The 14571-nt window shown below is 34.5% G+C and overlaps 1 protein-coding gene across 7 annotated transcripts in view; it reads left to right on the forward strand.

Moving 5' to 3' along the window:
• Positions 1 to 618: 618 nt before the first annotated feature.
• Positions 619 to 14571, forward strand: part of WDSUB1 (WD repeat, sterile alpha motif and U-box domain containing 1) — a 39438-nt gene continuing 25485 nt past the window's right edge. For 2 of the 7 annotated variants that reach the window (XM_087920158.1, XM_087920160.1), the window contains exons 1-9: positions 1069 to 1286; positions 2072 to 2487; positions 3738 to 3922; positions 5417 to 5506; positions 6238 to 6331; positions 7605 to 7638; positions 10385 to 10425; positions 10572 to 10678; positions 12203 to 12382. In XM_087920158.1, the coding sequence (XP_087776284.1) occupies positions 2090 to 2487; positions 3738 to 3922; positions 5417 to 5506; positions 6238 to 6331; positions 7605 to 7638; positions 10385 to 10425; positions 10572 to 10678; positions 12203 to 12382 (1129 nt within the window). In that variant the 5' untranslated portion in view covers positions 1069 to 1286; positions 2072 to 2089. Of the gene's footprint in view, positions 792 to 1068; positions 1287 to 2071; positions 2488 to 3737; positions 3923 to 5416; positions 5507 to 6237; positions 6332 to 7604; positions 7639 to 10384; positions 10426 to 10571; positions 10679 to 12202; positions 12383 to 14571 lie in introns of those variants that run through there. The other 5 variants (XM_087920159.1, XM_026697184.2, XM_087920162.1 and 2 more) reach the window with 5 other exon arrangements.

Genomic DNA, 14571 nt, shown 5'->3' on the forward strand with positions numbered 1-14571 from the left:
AATTTTATTTTAGCTCTCCTCCCCTCCCACTTTTGCAGTCATCCAATGAAGATGAATAGTCTGGGATCCAGGACACATAAAAGGAAGCACTTCATACCACACATAGTTATACTATGGAGTTTCCTATCAGGTAATGGCCACTGATCCAAACACCTTAAAATTATATCTGATTCACCTCTGAGACAGGATGTTTCCTTAAGAACTCCTTCGGAATGATTCAGTAAAAGACAGCAGTCATTTATCAACTTTATGGATTATTGCTTGTTCAAGTGACATTAAATCTAACATATCTTAATCCCATCAAATGTTTAAAAATTTAAAAATTCTGATTGGAACTCACATTTGACTAAACATTTAAAATCTTTACATTCCTGATTATTCTGAGTATCAGTAAATTATACATAATTGGATTCAACCTCTTAAAGCTATTATTAACTATCAGGAGCTATTTATAGCAGCACCATTTATTAAAATAGTAGGCAAATTACATTCTATCTACTGCATTTGCCTAGAAAGAATTAGTGCATTCAAAGCCACCACACCTGACATCTGTGGATATGATTGGTAACACACCGGCACTCACACCCACTTCTAGACAAATGACTGTCTTCCTGTGTTATGTCAGGAATACTTGGATCTGGCAACCCAGGTTAAAGATTAAAGCTTCAATTACTTGTTTATGTTGCAATCATTACAATCTTGAAATTTAGATGGGGGACTGTTGAACGTCTGCCAGTTGAAAAATCTGGAAATTGAACAGTTGACCAAGTGCAATTTCTTCCAACACACCTGTAAGTCGCAGCGATTATTTTTAAGGGGTTTAAGTTCAAGGCAAGTCTGCAAAAGACCCATTATTCTTTAATCCGGTCACATTTGTTGGACTATTACGGCTCGCAACCCTTTTTTCCCCCCATTTTGGTCTTAAATGCAGTTTCCGCCTTTGCCAATGCATAGGATCGGAGAAAACCGGAACGGAGACTCCAGACCTTGTTTAGCATGGTGACGTCACGCCACCAACACGCGCCCCCTCCCTTATTTTGCTTCCGCGTTCTTAAGAGACGGTCACGTGAGCACAGGTTCGGCCGGTTTTTAACCGTACGGCCCTTCCATCTTTCCCTTCCGGAGAGAGAGAGAGAGTTTGAGAGAGAGAGAGAGAGAGAGAGCAATGGGCGCGGCCACGTGATCTTGTTTTGCTTCTGACAGGTCGGGTGTCCTCGTGCCGCGCGCCTCCCTCAGTTCCTGGCCGACAGAACGGGCGAATTCCCGAAGGTAGAGGTAGGAATAGAGTGGAGGGAGGGTTTCCCGCCCCCCTCCCGGATTGCGAGTGCTGGGGTCCGCTTCGGGGCCGTTAGAACGAGAGCGCCCTCCGGTGGTGGGTGGTCCCCTGTGTGCCTGTCATAACCGCTTTATTCTGGGGTTCTCCCGCCTTCTTCTGGAAAGAGGAAACGGGGAAGAGAATCTCTTAGTTTGAGTCTTAAGTCTTTGAAAGGATGGGACTTTTGCCTTAAAAATGTTTCCAAGTACGTCTCTCGAACATGAAGCAGACAAGATTTAAGTGTTAGGGACTTCAGGAAATTATTCTGACGTTGTTGGAGGCTGTGTCAAACAAAATCCAAATAGGCATTTATTTCCAGTGTGCCTGATTAATAGGAGACCTGCAGCGCCCATGTGTCCTTGGGGGAAAAAAGACCAGCCTGAAAAAAAGGGAAAATCTGAAAGAGGTTTATAAGAAGAACAAAAATAATAATAATTATGTTTAAAACTTTGTTTTTCAAAGGGCAATTCAAGAGCGAAACCAAGCAAAGAATTAAATTTAAAGGACGGCTTTCTAAAATAAAGAATAATGGATGTAAGGTCTCTATAAGTATGCAACGTAATCCACAAATTATGGTTTATTATTTTGGGTTTAGCTTTTTACCTTTATTCTGATTTAAAACTAGTGACAAAGCATTTTTTGTGAGGACCAATATTTTGGTAATGATAAATCGGCTTTCTTAGTAGAATGTTCAATGGAGTGTAACTTAATCCAGAAATTACGAATCATCTTGATTTTTGGTTCTCTTTATTTCAGGTAACTTTACATCACCAAATGGTTAAATTAATTTGCACTTTGGCAGACCACAAAGATGATGTCAACTATTGTGCCTTCTCTTCTTCCTATTTGGCTACATGTTCCTTGGACAAAACAGTCCGTCTGTATTCGTTAAACAATTTTGGTGAGGTTTCTTACTCACCACTGAAAGGCCACACTTACGCTGTCCATTGCTGTTGCTTCTCTACTTCGGGACACATTTTGGCTTCATGTTCTACAGACGGCAACACAATTTTGTGGAATACTCAAGATGGGTTGAAGGTGGCAGTGTTGGAGCATCCCTGTAGAAACCCTCTAAGAATTTGTCGATTTTCCCCTGATTCTACATATTTAGTTTCAGGAGCAGCTGATGGAAGTATAAATGTGTGGAATGTTCAGACGCTAAAATTGTATCGGTGAGTATATCAAAGCTGAGGCTGTTAGAAATTGTAGAATTAAGTCTAGCTTTATTTGTATCTCATGCTTAATATAATCTAAGAAGTTGCATTCCCATTTCTACTCCAATAGCTGTCTTAGCCAGGGGTGTGATTCTACCGGTTTGGCCCGGTTCTATAGAACTGGTAGCTCCGAAGAGCAGCTGACACCAAACCGTTCTCTCCGAAGATCTTCTTTTCTTTGGTTGGGCCCACTTGCCTGCTCAGGCTCTAGGCTGTCCTTAGTTGCTTTGCGCAGCACAGCTAAGTGCCGTACATCAGCAGGAGATGGTGATTGCTTGCAGGAGAAGTTGTTTTGCAAGTATTGCACAGGTGCGCACAGCGTGCACTCATCGAACTGGTTGTTATGCCGATAGGATCCCATCCCAGGTCTTAGCCTTGTGAACTAGACCTCAAGAGAGTTTTAGGTCCAATAAGTGTTGATGGTACCACTTGGGAATGGCTGATCAGGCTGTCTCATTTAATGATAAAGTTAGGACTGCTTCTGTGGAAGTCAGGGCAAACTTGTTCCTTGGATTTCAATGGATTGAAGAGAATTCTTGAAATTCAAGTATTTGTTTCTGTTGTTTTTTTAAAATGGCATGTCCTTCTGTACAGTATCATGTTTAAAACCACTCTATTAAGTATGAAACAATGCAGTTTTATGTCTGCATAATTATTATTTTAGGCATAAAATATTTCAATAAGAATGATTAATTTTTTTGTGTTGCATTCATGTGAATCAGTCAACTGACTGGACATAGTGCTAAACTGTGACTCTAGCCCTCTTTTCCTTAGGTGCGACTGCAGTATCCTGTATTTTTTGTTTCTACGAAATTAATTTACCTATTATGTGAATCCTGGAATATCTTAGAATAAACCAATTACAAATTAAGTTAATGATTCTTGCTTACTTTAAATAATTATAATTAAGATTTAACATAATTTAGAATTTACACATAATACAAAATGGAGCAAAAAAAGGAGTATAAGTAGTTTCCTAAATTTCAACGAGGCCTTTTAAATATAGCCCTGGCCTTGACAAGGGATTCACAATGTCTTGATATTTTATAATTACACAAATTAAAATGTTGCAATATATTTATAGCTTAGATAATTGCTCTGTTTGTTACATCAAAGATTAGTTTGAAATATTCTTTTAGATTTAATTTGTTTCCCCCAAACATGTAACAGGGTTTTAACTACCAAATTAATTTGTTCTTGCTTTTTAGATCTGGTAATGTTAAAGATGGATCATTGGTAGCTTGTGCATTTGCTCCTAATGGACGCTTCTTTGTGACGGGATCATCCTGTGGAGATCTAACTTTCTGGGATGACAAAATGAAGTGCTTATATAATGAGAAAGCTCATGACCTTGGTGTTACCTGCTGTGACTTTTCTTCAAGGGCACATTCTGGTGAGATAATTTACTGCTTAAATACATCTTTTTAAAAATATCTTGTCGGTTCCAGCCTTAACTTTTATTTGTATTCTTGTCCTTAGTATCTATAATTGATGAATATAAATTCCTTTTGAAGTTTCTCTTTAATTTAATTCCAATGTAATGGATCTAAAACCACCTTTTTCCCCTTAAGTAATATTTCCTGTCTAGTGATCTGTCTCTTTTGCAGTATGTAGGGCATATAGACTGATCTTAAAGATATTTACTGGGGGTAAGCCCTATTGATCACAGTAGGAGTTAATTCTTAGTAGATATGCAGAGGATTGTATTGTGTAAAAAGTTTATCATATTCTACTTTCACTTAGAAAGTGCTTCAAGTAGAAAAGAATTTTGGCTGCAATTAAAATCATGCGAAATTACTTATGATTTTTATTTGATTTTATCTCACTGTTTTACTTTATAAGTAATTCAAGGCAACAATCGTACATAATGCTGCTTTGCTTTCACTGAACACACTTTAAAAGGACAATAACTTTAACTTCTTCATATGAAAGATGTTGTCAAATTCAAAGCAATTAATTTCATTTTTTTATTTTTTCCTAATAAACATGTTTTTAGAATTGCTAATTGGCTTCTAATTGAATATTCTATGCTCAGTTCAGCTAGTGTTATGATTTCAAATTCCAGTATCATAGGAAAAATGTCAACATCCATATATCAAATTAAGCCCTTCTAAAATATATACAATATTTTTAAGTTATTGTTAAAATTAGAATGAAAGATGTCCATTTATCCTTGTCTATTTGGGATTCCTTATGTTATACTAAACGTGTGTGAATTGGAGGGGTTACATAGAACAATTGTTATGTTATGGAAAAAATCTTTCCATTCTAGCATATTTTTATTGCTTCCGTGCTGCTGCTAAATTCAAGAACCGTCTGATTTACAACACAAAACAAACTAGATATAGCTAGTCTTCAACTTTCCACCATTTGTTTAGCCCCCGCTTGAAGTTGCAGTAGCAGAGAAAAAGGTGATTTATAATCAGTCCTTGCACTGACAACTGTCCCCATAGTCATGTGATCAAAATTTGGGCGCTTAGCAACTGACATGTATTTATGACGGTTACATCATCCCGGAGTAATTGATTTGAAGCTTTCCCAGCTGGCTTCTGACATGCAAAATCAATGGGGGAAACTGAATTTGTTTAATGATCACATGATTCACTTAACAATTCTGGTTACTTACTTAACAAATGTGGCAAGAAAAAGTAATAAATTCAGCCATTCCTCATTTATTTACCGCTTTGCTTAGCAACAGAAATTTTGGTCACAATTCTGGTCATAAGACAAGGACTACATTTAGTCCACCAGATTTGTGAGTTGTGCGCAGCAAACTTCTAATTATGCTTAGTTTACTAGAAGAGGATATTGAAAAAAATAGAAAACCTTATTTTGCTATGTTCCTCATGCATTTCTCATGCATTTCTGAATATATCTTTTTTATTAGATAAGCAAGATGCTGATTATTTCAGAATGGCATCTTCTGGTCAGGATGGCATAAGTAAGATCTGGCTCATTTCATCTTCTGATTCTACAGGTATCTTGAATTTAAAAATGCTTATTCTTTAAAAAAAAATTACTTGCCTTTCCACTGCTTGGATTTTTAATTAGGTCTTGTTCAAACAATAAACTAACCCATAAGACAAAAAAAGTATCTTACTGAACAACTGAATAATCCTTTTTGACAATTGTATAAAAAATAAAGAAAATAATTGATGATACAGTAAAGTAACATATTACAATAAATCAATAAAAACACTAACAACAGAGAGAGAAAGGTAAAGAAAGTAATCATTCTTAAGAGAGTGTGCAGCTTTTTCATGTAATTATTGTTCATAATTTTGATTGATATTAGAATGAGGGTTAAAAGTTATATTTTTCATTCATTAATATGAATATGAATTCATTAACATGCATTCATTAATAATACCCAGTGAGGTATGGCTCTGTCAAATCAAAATATCCCCTATTTTGGCCCCAGAATTGACTCTAAAGAGCTTCCAAAGCACATTTGGGGGTAGGGGGGTGGGCGGAGAAAATTTTGTTATGAAAATAGCATTTTTAAAAAAGCCTTCCTTTCTATCCTACTCTCCTTGCTTTCATGGAATACAGAACTAGAAAATTAAAGAGCAGCCAGATTTACAACACAAAATACAACCTAGATACTGCATTGTGCAGTATATTTTACTTTCTATTCAAAGGTGACAAGGTTGTAATTTGATAAAAAAAATATTTTCATTAAATGTTTGTTCACCTTTCAATGTTTAGGATTTGACCTGAGATGTAGATGTACCTTAAGTGGACATACTGCCCCCGTTCTGGCTTGTGCTTTTTCCTCCAATGGGCAGGTTTTAGTTACTGGGTAAGAATCTTTGTTTAATGTATATGTTTTACTTCTGTAGTTGGTTTGCTCAGTTGGTTCTTAGTTTTTCCCAGTTCTGTGTTTTATAAAGATAGACCTTTATTTACCTTATTTCTAAATTGATAAGTGCTATGATGCCATTGACAATACTGAGCATCACATTATATCCATCTTAGCTCATGAATCATTTTAAGAGAAGGCTGTTTGAAAACAGTGTTGAGCATTTGTAATTAACTCAAAATCATTATAGACCAATCTCCCACATTTTAAAAAAAATATGTAAGGAAAAATATATTTGCAAGTTCTGTACCGATCATCAAACTTTTTATGTGTATTGAAAAAAATAAATATTTTTTTTTAAAAGATGGCATGCTTCCATTAAATACATTTGCAAAACATATGTTTTTGCAACAGAAAGTAAATATAAACAATCATACATTTAAGATGCAATATCAAAAGAATGTTCCTACTCAAATGTCAATTGCTTTTGAAGAAAGGGTTATTCTACATTAATATAGTGCATTTCAAGGTTATGGAGCACGGCAGCCCTAATACTACTTTTGTTCAACCAAGCAGTGGATCAGAACTACAGGTAGTCCTTGAGTTATGACTGTAATTGAGTCTGGAATTATGATCATAAGTCATGCTGGTTGTTAAGCAGATGTCTGATTTTTCAACCTTTCTTGCAGCAGTCATTAAGTGAGTCACCACAACTAAATGAGCACAGCAGCCATTAAGTGAATCCATTGTCTGCAATAGGCAGTTTTCCTGAAGAAAATGCCCAGGGGGGTTGGGGGGGGAGAAACATCGAAAATTGCACCCAAAATGTAATCACAATGGGGGCTGTTGCAATTTTAGGTTGTAAGTAGGGCTCCATAATAACTTCAAATGTTCACTAAGCGACTGGTCATAAATCGATGACTACCTGTACACAGAATACAAATCAAAGCCAACAAGCAAAATCATTTAAGAAGTATATATTACTTCTTAGAGAAGAGATAATTCTTAATTATTGGATTCTCAGCTTTTAAAATATTCAACATATTATTTTGGTGGTTCTAATTCTTCTGGATTTCTTTTCATTCCCTTTGAGTTGCAAAGAAGGTTATTGGAAAGTTAACTATTCATAATAATCACTGCACTCTAGTACTGAGCTTTTTGCTCACTGTTTGCTGTAATATTATTATGATTCTTGTATGATTGAAACCTTTTTTTAACTACTCAAGGATGAGTACTGATGCAGTTATGATATATCATCTTTTTTCCTTGATAGGTCTGTGGACAAAACTGTAATGATTTTTGAAACTGTAAGTATTTAAGTATTTAAGAGGGAAAGCCCTCATTATACAAGGATAACAATATATTAACATTCTGTTAGTAGGCATTGCAAAAATTGCTTATTTGGTAACTCTTATTTTTATTTTATTCTATTTTAAATTGTAAAAAGTTCAGCAAAAGTTTTCTATACTTGTAAGCCTAGTCATAAGTCCCCCACACTTTTATAGGAGTTGGGCAACTAAACCATCCTATAATAAGTATCCAAACTCATATTGTTTAATTCATGTTTTTTAAGTAGCATACAAACAGTGAACTTTATGAATCAATATTGTTCCTGATTTTTCAGGTGTAGATTTTATCTGCCCCCATTACATTGTCATTTACATTTCTTTCTACGGTGAATAAGTCCTGGTTTCAGGTTTTTATGTCTGAAAGAAAAGAAAAAAATGCAGTTTTAAGCCCTCTGATCAGTTTCATGTTTTGGGTTTTCTTAATCATTGTACTATGTCTTGTCTCAGCAATCCATCAGAAAATATAGATCAGAGTTACAGAAATTAAATATCTTCCACTATCATTATTTTCATTGCCAGTCACTTGTCTTCTGTATTTTTCCTTTCCTTTTTGACCCTCTTCTGTGGACTGGAAGGACGGATTTATATGAACTTAGCTTCTTGAGTAAGTTCATGGAAACATAAAACAGCAGAGAAATTTAGTAATTAAAAAAAAAAGATAAATACTTTCTGAGAGTTGAAAGTTGCCGTTAGGAACTTGACTCCTATCATTTACAAATGCCAAACTAGTGTGTTTCATGATAAGCTATGTAGGCCAGGTATTTGCTTTAGCCTTTTTTTCCCTTTGAATCTATTATTCCACAGAATTATTTGTAAAAAAATATTTAGAATATTTATATGTCACTTGTTCGCATTACAGTTCCAAGTAGTTTACAGGGTGTAGAGAAAAAGTTTCCCTTCTTGACAACCAGAAAATGTTCTACTTCATTAAAAATTATAACTTTAATTAAAAATGAAATAAGAAGATGGATTATATCCAAGATCAACTATCTGCCAGCGGATAAATTTCATCAGCCATTTACCAAAATTGATTTAGGGGGCTGCAACTTTCTAATGCAGATGGGGAAAAAATTTTGGGAAGAGGAGACAAAGGCATTTTTAATATCCAATGTACTGTTAATGTGGAAAAGATTGCAGTCTCAACTGAAACATGACTCTGATATTTTTTTTCCGTGTACTTTTTGGTCACTTAGAGGAATATATCTATCTTTAAATGGTACAAAAGTTTTAGCCACTGTTAGTCCAAATGTCTTTGAAAGTTAAAAATAGAAAATGGGGATTTGATATACACAATAGCAGGGTAGATTCTTTGGCTTTGTAAAAACAAGCAGATAGCAAGTTCTGTAAGCAGTTATGTGATAGTGAATATACAATGAAATATTGTACAGTACACAACTGCTTATACAACTTGCTATCTGCCCATCACTGGTCTTTACAAAGCCAAAGAATCTTCCTTGCTATTTGGTATATCAAATGGTGATGTGCTTGCTATCTGTTTGTAAAGTTTTATTGCAAGCTTGTTTTTTATACAATCATGGGAAATTTTAATAGTTAATTTTGGAATATTTCTCTAGTATTTTTGAGGTTAATTTGAGTACTGTATGTATAATACTTCAATGTCTTACTTTAGATAAGTGTTAGAAAAAATTATGAATTGCAAAAATAATAAGAAAGACTTTTATGGTACCTTAGGAATGAGCAAAATTATTATTGGAAACTATAAACTGACCCTAGTGCTTTAAAAAATAGCTTTTTCAATGGAAGAACAATGTTTGTGAAGGGGTAGCATCTCGTGGTGAAGATGCTAACTACAGAATTTGTTATCCACTTAACTTGGGTGGTAGCATAATGAATTCTAGTCACATTTATGTTACTTTTTAATATTTTTGAAGAATGTGGTAATCCATAATCCTAAATAATCTTCGAAAATATATATAAACATTGGGTAGTGGTTTTTTCAAAAAATATTCTGCAAGAATGTCCCAAAGGTGCTTTTTCAGGAGGCAACTGGACTTTCTGGGTATTTTTCTTTCCCTTCTCATCCAAGAAGCTTCTTCAGTTCTGACTAGATGGTGGGGAATGGAAGGATTTATATTCCTTGCAGACAGCTGGTCATTTGCTTCCTTTTAGAGGGTCTCTGAAGCACCTGGAGGTTTATCAGTCCCCTCAGGGTCACCTGAGTAGTGCTCCTGTAGTGTTCCTGTAGTCTGCAGTTCTTTCCTCTGGAAATCCATTTTTACTCCCACACCATTCAAAGGGTGTTCATCCCAAACTGTATAGCTAAAAGTTTGTCGAGATTCTCAGTCACCCAGGTCCTGGTTGTTCCAAAGGGGCTTTTTCAGGAGGCAACTGGACTTTTGTTTTTTTCCTTTTGAAGACATTTCACTTCTTATCCACAAAGCTTCTTCAGCTCTGGCAGGATAGTGGGGAATGGAAGAATTTATACTCCTTGCAGACAGATGGTCATTTGCTTCCTTTTAGGACATTCTGCATGAATATTTTTCCTGTAAGCCCAGTTGAGTAAGGGATACCTTTTTCTCTATGTTTGATAATGATCTACTGCAATTTTTAATAGATTCAGTTTCCTGTATTATAGATCTCTCTAAATGTATTCTGTACACCTGTACTCTTTGGATGTAAGAATGGTGTGTAAAGTTAGTTGTAAATTCCCTTATTTTTTTATTTGTTTGTTTGGTTTGGACAGAACACTGGGAGCAACCTGCACATTTTGACTCAGCATACCAGGTAGGCCATTGGCATGTATTAGTATATTGCTATATTATTATTATTATTATTATTATTATTATTATTATTATTATTATTATTATTATTCAATTAAGGATAGCATTTGAAACGTAACATATATTTATCAAATAACGTGTTATTTCTAGATATGTTACAACTTGTACCTTTGCACCAGATATGCCATTATTTGCTACCGGTTCAATGGATAAATGTGTCCACATCTGGGAACTGGAATCAGAACAACTTTTCACAGGTCAGTACTAAAACATTTTTTTCTCCTGCCTTATAAACATTATATCAATTTGTTTTACATCCTTACCATCCAAGTTTAAACCCACATACTTTTATATGTAAAATACTTTCTTGGTTGCCTTTTGCCTCAAGTAAGACTCCAAATAGAAGCCTTATCTAATCCCAAGCCTCAATGAGAAATAATCAATTTGCTTCCAAGAAAAATTCCTATTCCATAATTTTTGAAAGATACAGTTGGAAATCCAGTTGTACTTTTGGATTAAATTGGCCCTCCATTTTTATCCAACCATCTTAAATCACACATGTCAGTTCATAATATTAATCCAGGATTAAATCATCATGTTGTTATATACTTTTCAATTAATATTAGTTTGTTGTACTAGTGGCCAAATCAAGCAACCCAATCAACTATGCAATTATTGTAGCCAACCATCTGAAATAGGCTGAGGCTAGCACCTCACCTGCCCCAACCAATTAATTCCCCCACAAAATATTCTTACTGCTCTACCAATTTCTCATTACTTTTGGTATATAGGCAGATCTAAAAGGATTGACACTCATTTGTACATTAAAGAAATTACCCAAGAAAGAACTCGTGTCTGTTTCCTCAGTAGAAGAAACAATCAATTTTTGTATCACCCTAGATGATTCTATCTTTACTTATAATCAAAGGCAAGTTATTCCGTTCATCTGAATGTATTGTTTTTCAGACTGGCAATTCAGCTTAGTCATTCTTGTCTCTGTTTGGCCTCAAAGAGGTCTCCAGCAAGAGTTTTCTATCCTATTAAAATTCAAGGAAAGACACATTTTAATTGTATAATTTTGAACTGTGTACATCAGACTTTGATGCACTAACTATAGCAATAGCACTTAGACTTATATCCGCTTTACAGTGCTTTACAGCCCTCTCTAAGTGGTTTATAGAGTCAGCCTAACAATCTGGATCCTCATTTTACCCACCTTGGAAGGATGGAAAGCTGAGTCAAGCCTGAGCCTGGTGAGATTTGAACTGCCAAATTGCAGGCAGCCAGCAGTACTGCACTCTAACCACTGTGCCACTGCAGCTCCTATAGACTGTCCCTCTCCATTAGTTGAGAAAATGGGATCCTCCAGAAGCTGTACATTGGAAGAAGAGGATAGAGTGACTCATCAATTCACTCTTTCCTTGCTACCCATGGCTTTGTGAATTGTAACACTGTTCTCAAGTATCTCTCAGCCTTCCAAAAGTACTTTTTTTGGAAACACAGATGGAAAAATTAATCAGGTTAAAAAAAGTAAAAAAAATTAACAGCACAAGGAAATATATGTTGAACATGTGTCAGGATCAATACATTAAAAGAAAATAATAAATATATGTCTTCTAATTATATAGCATATCAAAAAGATTTATGTTACATTGCACTTGCTAAAATCTGATGTAAAATCTGATATATTTGTGCCACCCTTTATACTTGGAGCAATGTTTTAATTGTTTCTTTTAATTTGTGTTATTTAGCTATGTGAGTTCATTTTAATCTTTTCTCAGGAAGTCCTCTGATACGGGAATCAAAGATTTCTATTGATAACTGGACAGAAGATGATGTTTCCATTTGGCTTCAAACACATAACTTGCAAGACCTAGTTGAGATTTTTAAAAGAAACAATATTGATGGTAAAGAATTGTTAAATCTTACAAAAGAGAGCTTGACTGATGATTTAAAAATAGGTAAGACCATTGAATGAAGTATTTTACATATTTTTTAAGCTGAATATTCTGAACATAATTTATGCAAAACAGCATAGCTATTAGTAACATTAATGGTTTTAGGAATGTTTGCATTTGTCTTACATAGAACAATATGAACATTTTGAAAAATAACAAGTCCAGGTTGTCAAAACATTCCATTCTCATGTGAACCTATGATGTATTTATCAACTGATTGCCATTTAATAAATAATTTTATATAGTTTTTTTGGCATAGAATCCAAGCAACAGGTTTTAGGCCTAAATACTTGATTTCGTAAGCAAGTTATAGAACTTCAGTGCCTTTTCGTATAAAATATACAGATTATTTGACTCTTATAATCAAATACATTCTATTCCTTGATTTTACCCCTTGTCAGATTCTTTTTTTTATTGAAATAATCATACAGTCAAACAATGATTTGATCATACAAACAAGTGAGAATGAGGATTGTATAACAGACTTGGCTTTAACAAGAAATAACATGTCGAATAGAATGATCTTCCTTTTTGTTAGTCTTTTATTCATGTTTACTATTCATTGTACTACTAGTGAGAACCACAAAGCCATTTCACCAAATGATCTTTCTAAGTCTTAAAAATAATTGTTAGTTTCTATAAATAAATATATGATATATATGTGTGTGTGTGTATGTGTGTGTGTGTATGTGTATATGTATATTTGAACATTATCTGTGAGTTTCATACACATAGAAATCACAGATAATTTTCATAATGGTTCCCTTTTGTTCCATGAATTTTGTTGAATATTCAAGGGTACTGAAGTTGCCAAAGCTTATCAGTTGAGACTAATTACATAATGCTGATGATAGGCTTATATAAAAATTGAAATCAGTGGGATTGAAGATAGGCTGACCTCTCCCGCAAGTGCACCAGCACTCTGTGGAAATATCAACATAATACGTCAGCGTATAGGGACTTTTAATGACACCCCTAAGAATTAATTACTAGTTACAAACAGGAAAATAAGAAGAAACTTGGCAGAGTTGATCATAATGAGATCTGCAATAAAAGGTAGATAAACAAAATGTAAAATACATTAGTTAGCAGAATTTGCTGAGCTCCATAATTCTGATAAAGCTAACTGAATAGGAAGAAGGCAGGTGTACCTGCAGGTGTGTGTCATTCCTTCATTGCTTTACCGCACAATATTTCTCAGCCTATAATCGAATATAAATTTGTCTTCCTGATGTTTAACTCAGGCTGTGACTGTGATTGAAAACAGTTGTGCAGGCCCTCTTCATCATGATCACTGTAGAACAGAACTGTTGTTAGCTTATTTACTGAGTTTTTCTAATTCCAAAACTTGAATTGTACAGTACTGAAATCTGAAATGCACTTTATTATCATTAAACAACAGGAGATTAAACATTATTCTATGTAACTTAGAGCGGGGATGTCCAACTCGCGGCCCACGGGCCACCCCAGCCCCTTTTTAGTGAAGGGGGGAAAGCCGCACTATGTCACATGACAACAATGTGACGCCATGAGTTTGACTCCCCTGACTTAGAGCATCTTTGACTTTTATTGTTTTATCAACATACAAATTACAAAGAAAAATAAAAAAAAGGAAATTAAGGGAATGAAAAGAGGGGGAAAGAAAATATGAGATGCAAAGGAAGAAAGAAAAAAGTGTTGACTCACAACTTTTTTTAGCACAGTATTTATTCTATATAACTTTACCTAATAATATTACATTCTGTTTCAACATTTCGTGTCAATGTTATGTAGAGATAGATTAATTTGAAAACAAGAAAAAAATTCTTATTCTTGAAAAATCCTCATTTCCAAATTTGAAATAAATTTACATTGTTTTTTATAAAAATGGAGTCCAGGGCAGCTTAAAAAGCTCTTTTGATTCTTCAGATAAAGATGATACTTGTAATATTTATTACAGTCATTGACTAGAATTCAATAAGCGAGCAGCAGATGAAACAACATAAAACAGTATTATTTACTACAGGATTACTGATGCAATGTAAATGTATCTGTTTTTTTCAAACAGCATAACAAAACATGGCCATTTAGAGATACTGTTTGGCCATGTCAAGCCATACATGTTCATGCTTGTTTTCTTGACTATAATTTTTTTCTGTTTATAATATCTTTCTGTCACTTGAACTAAACGTAAGTAGGCAAAAAAGAATGTA

Source organism: Pseudonaja textilis, chromosome 1 (genome assembly GCF_049901715.1).
Source record: "Pseudonaja textilis isolate UNSWEBS1 chromosome 1, rPseTex1.2, whole genome shotgun sequence".
Classification (NCBI taxonomy): domain Eukaryota; kingdom Metazoa; phylum Chordata; class Lepidosauria; order Squamata; family Elapidae; genus Pseudonaja; species Pseudonaja textilis.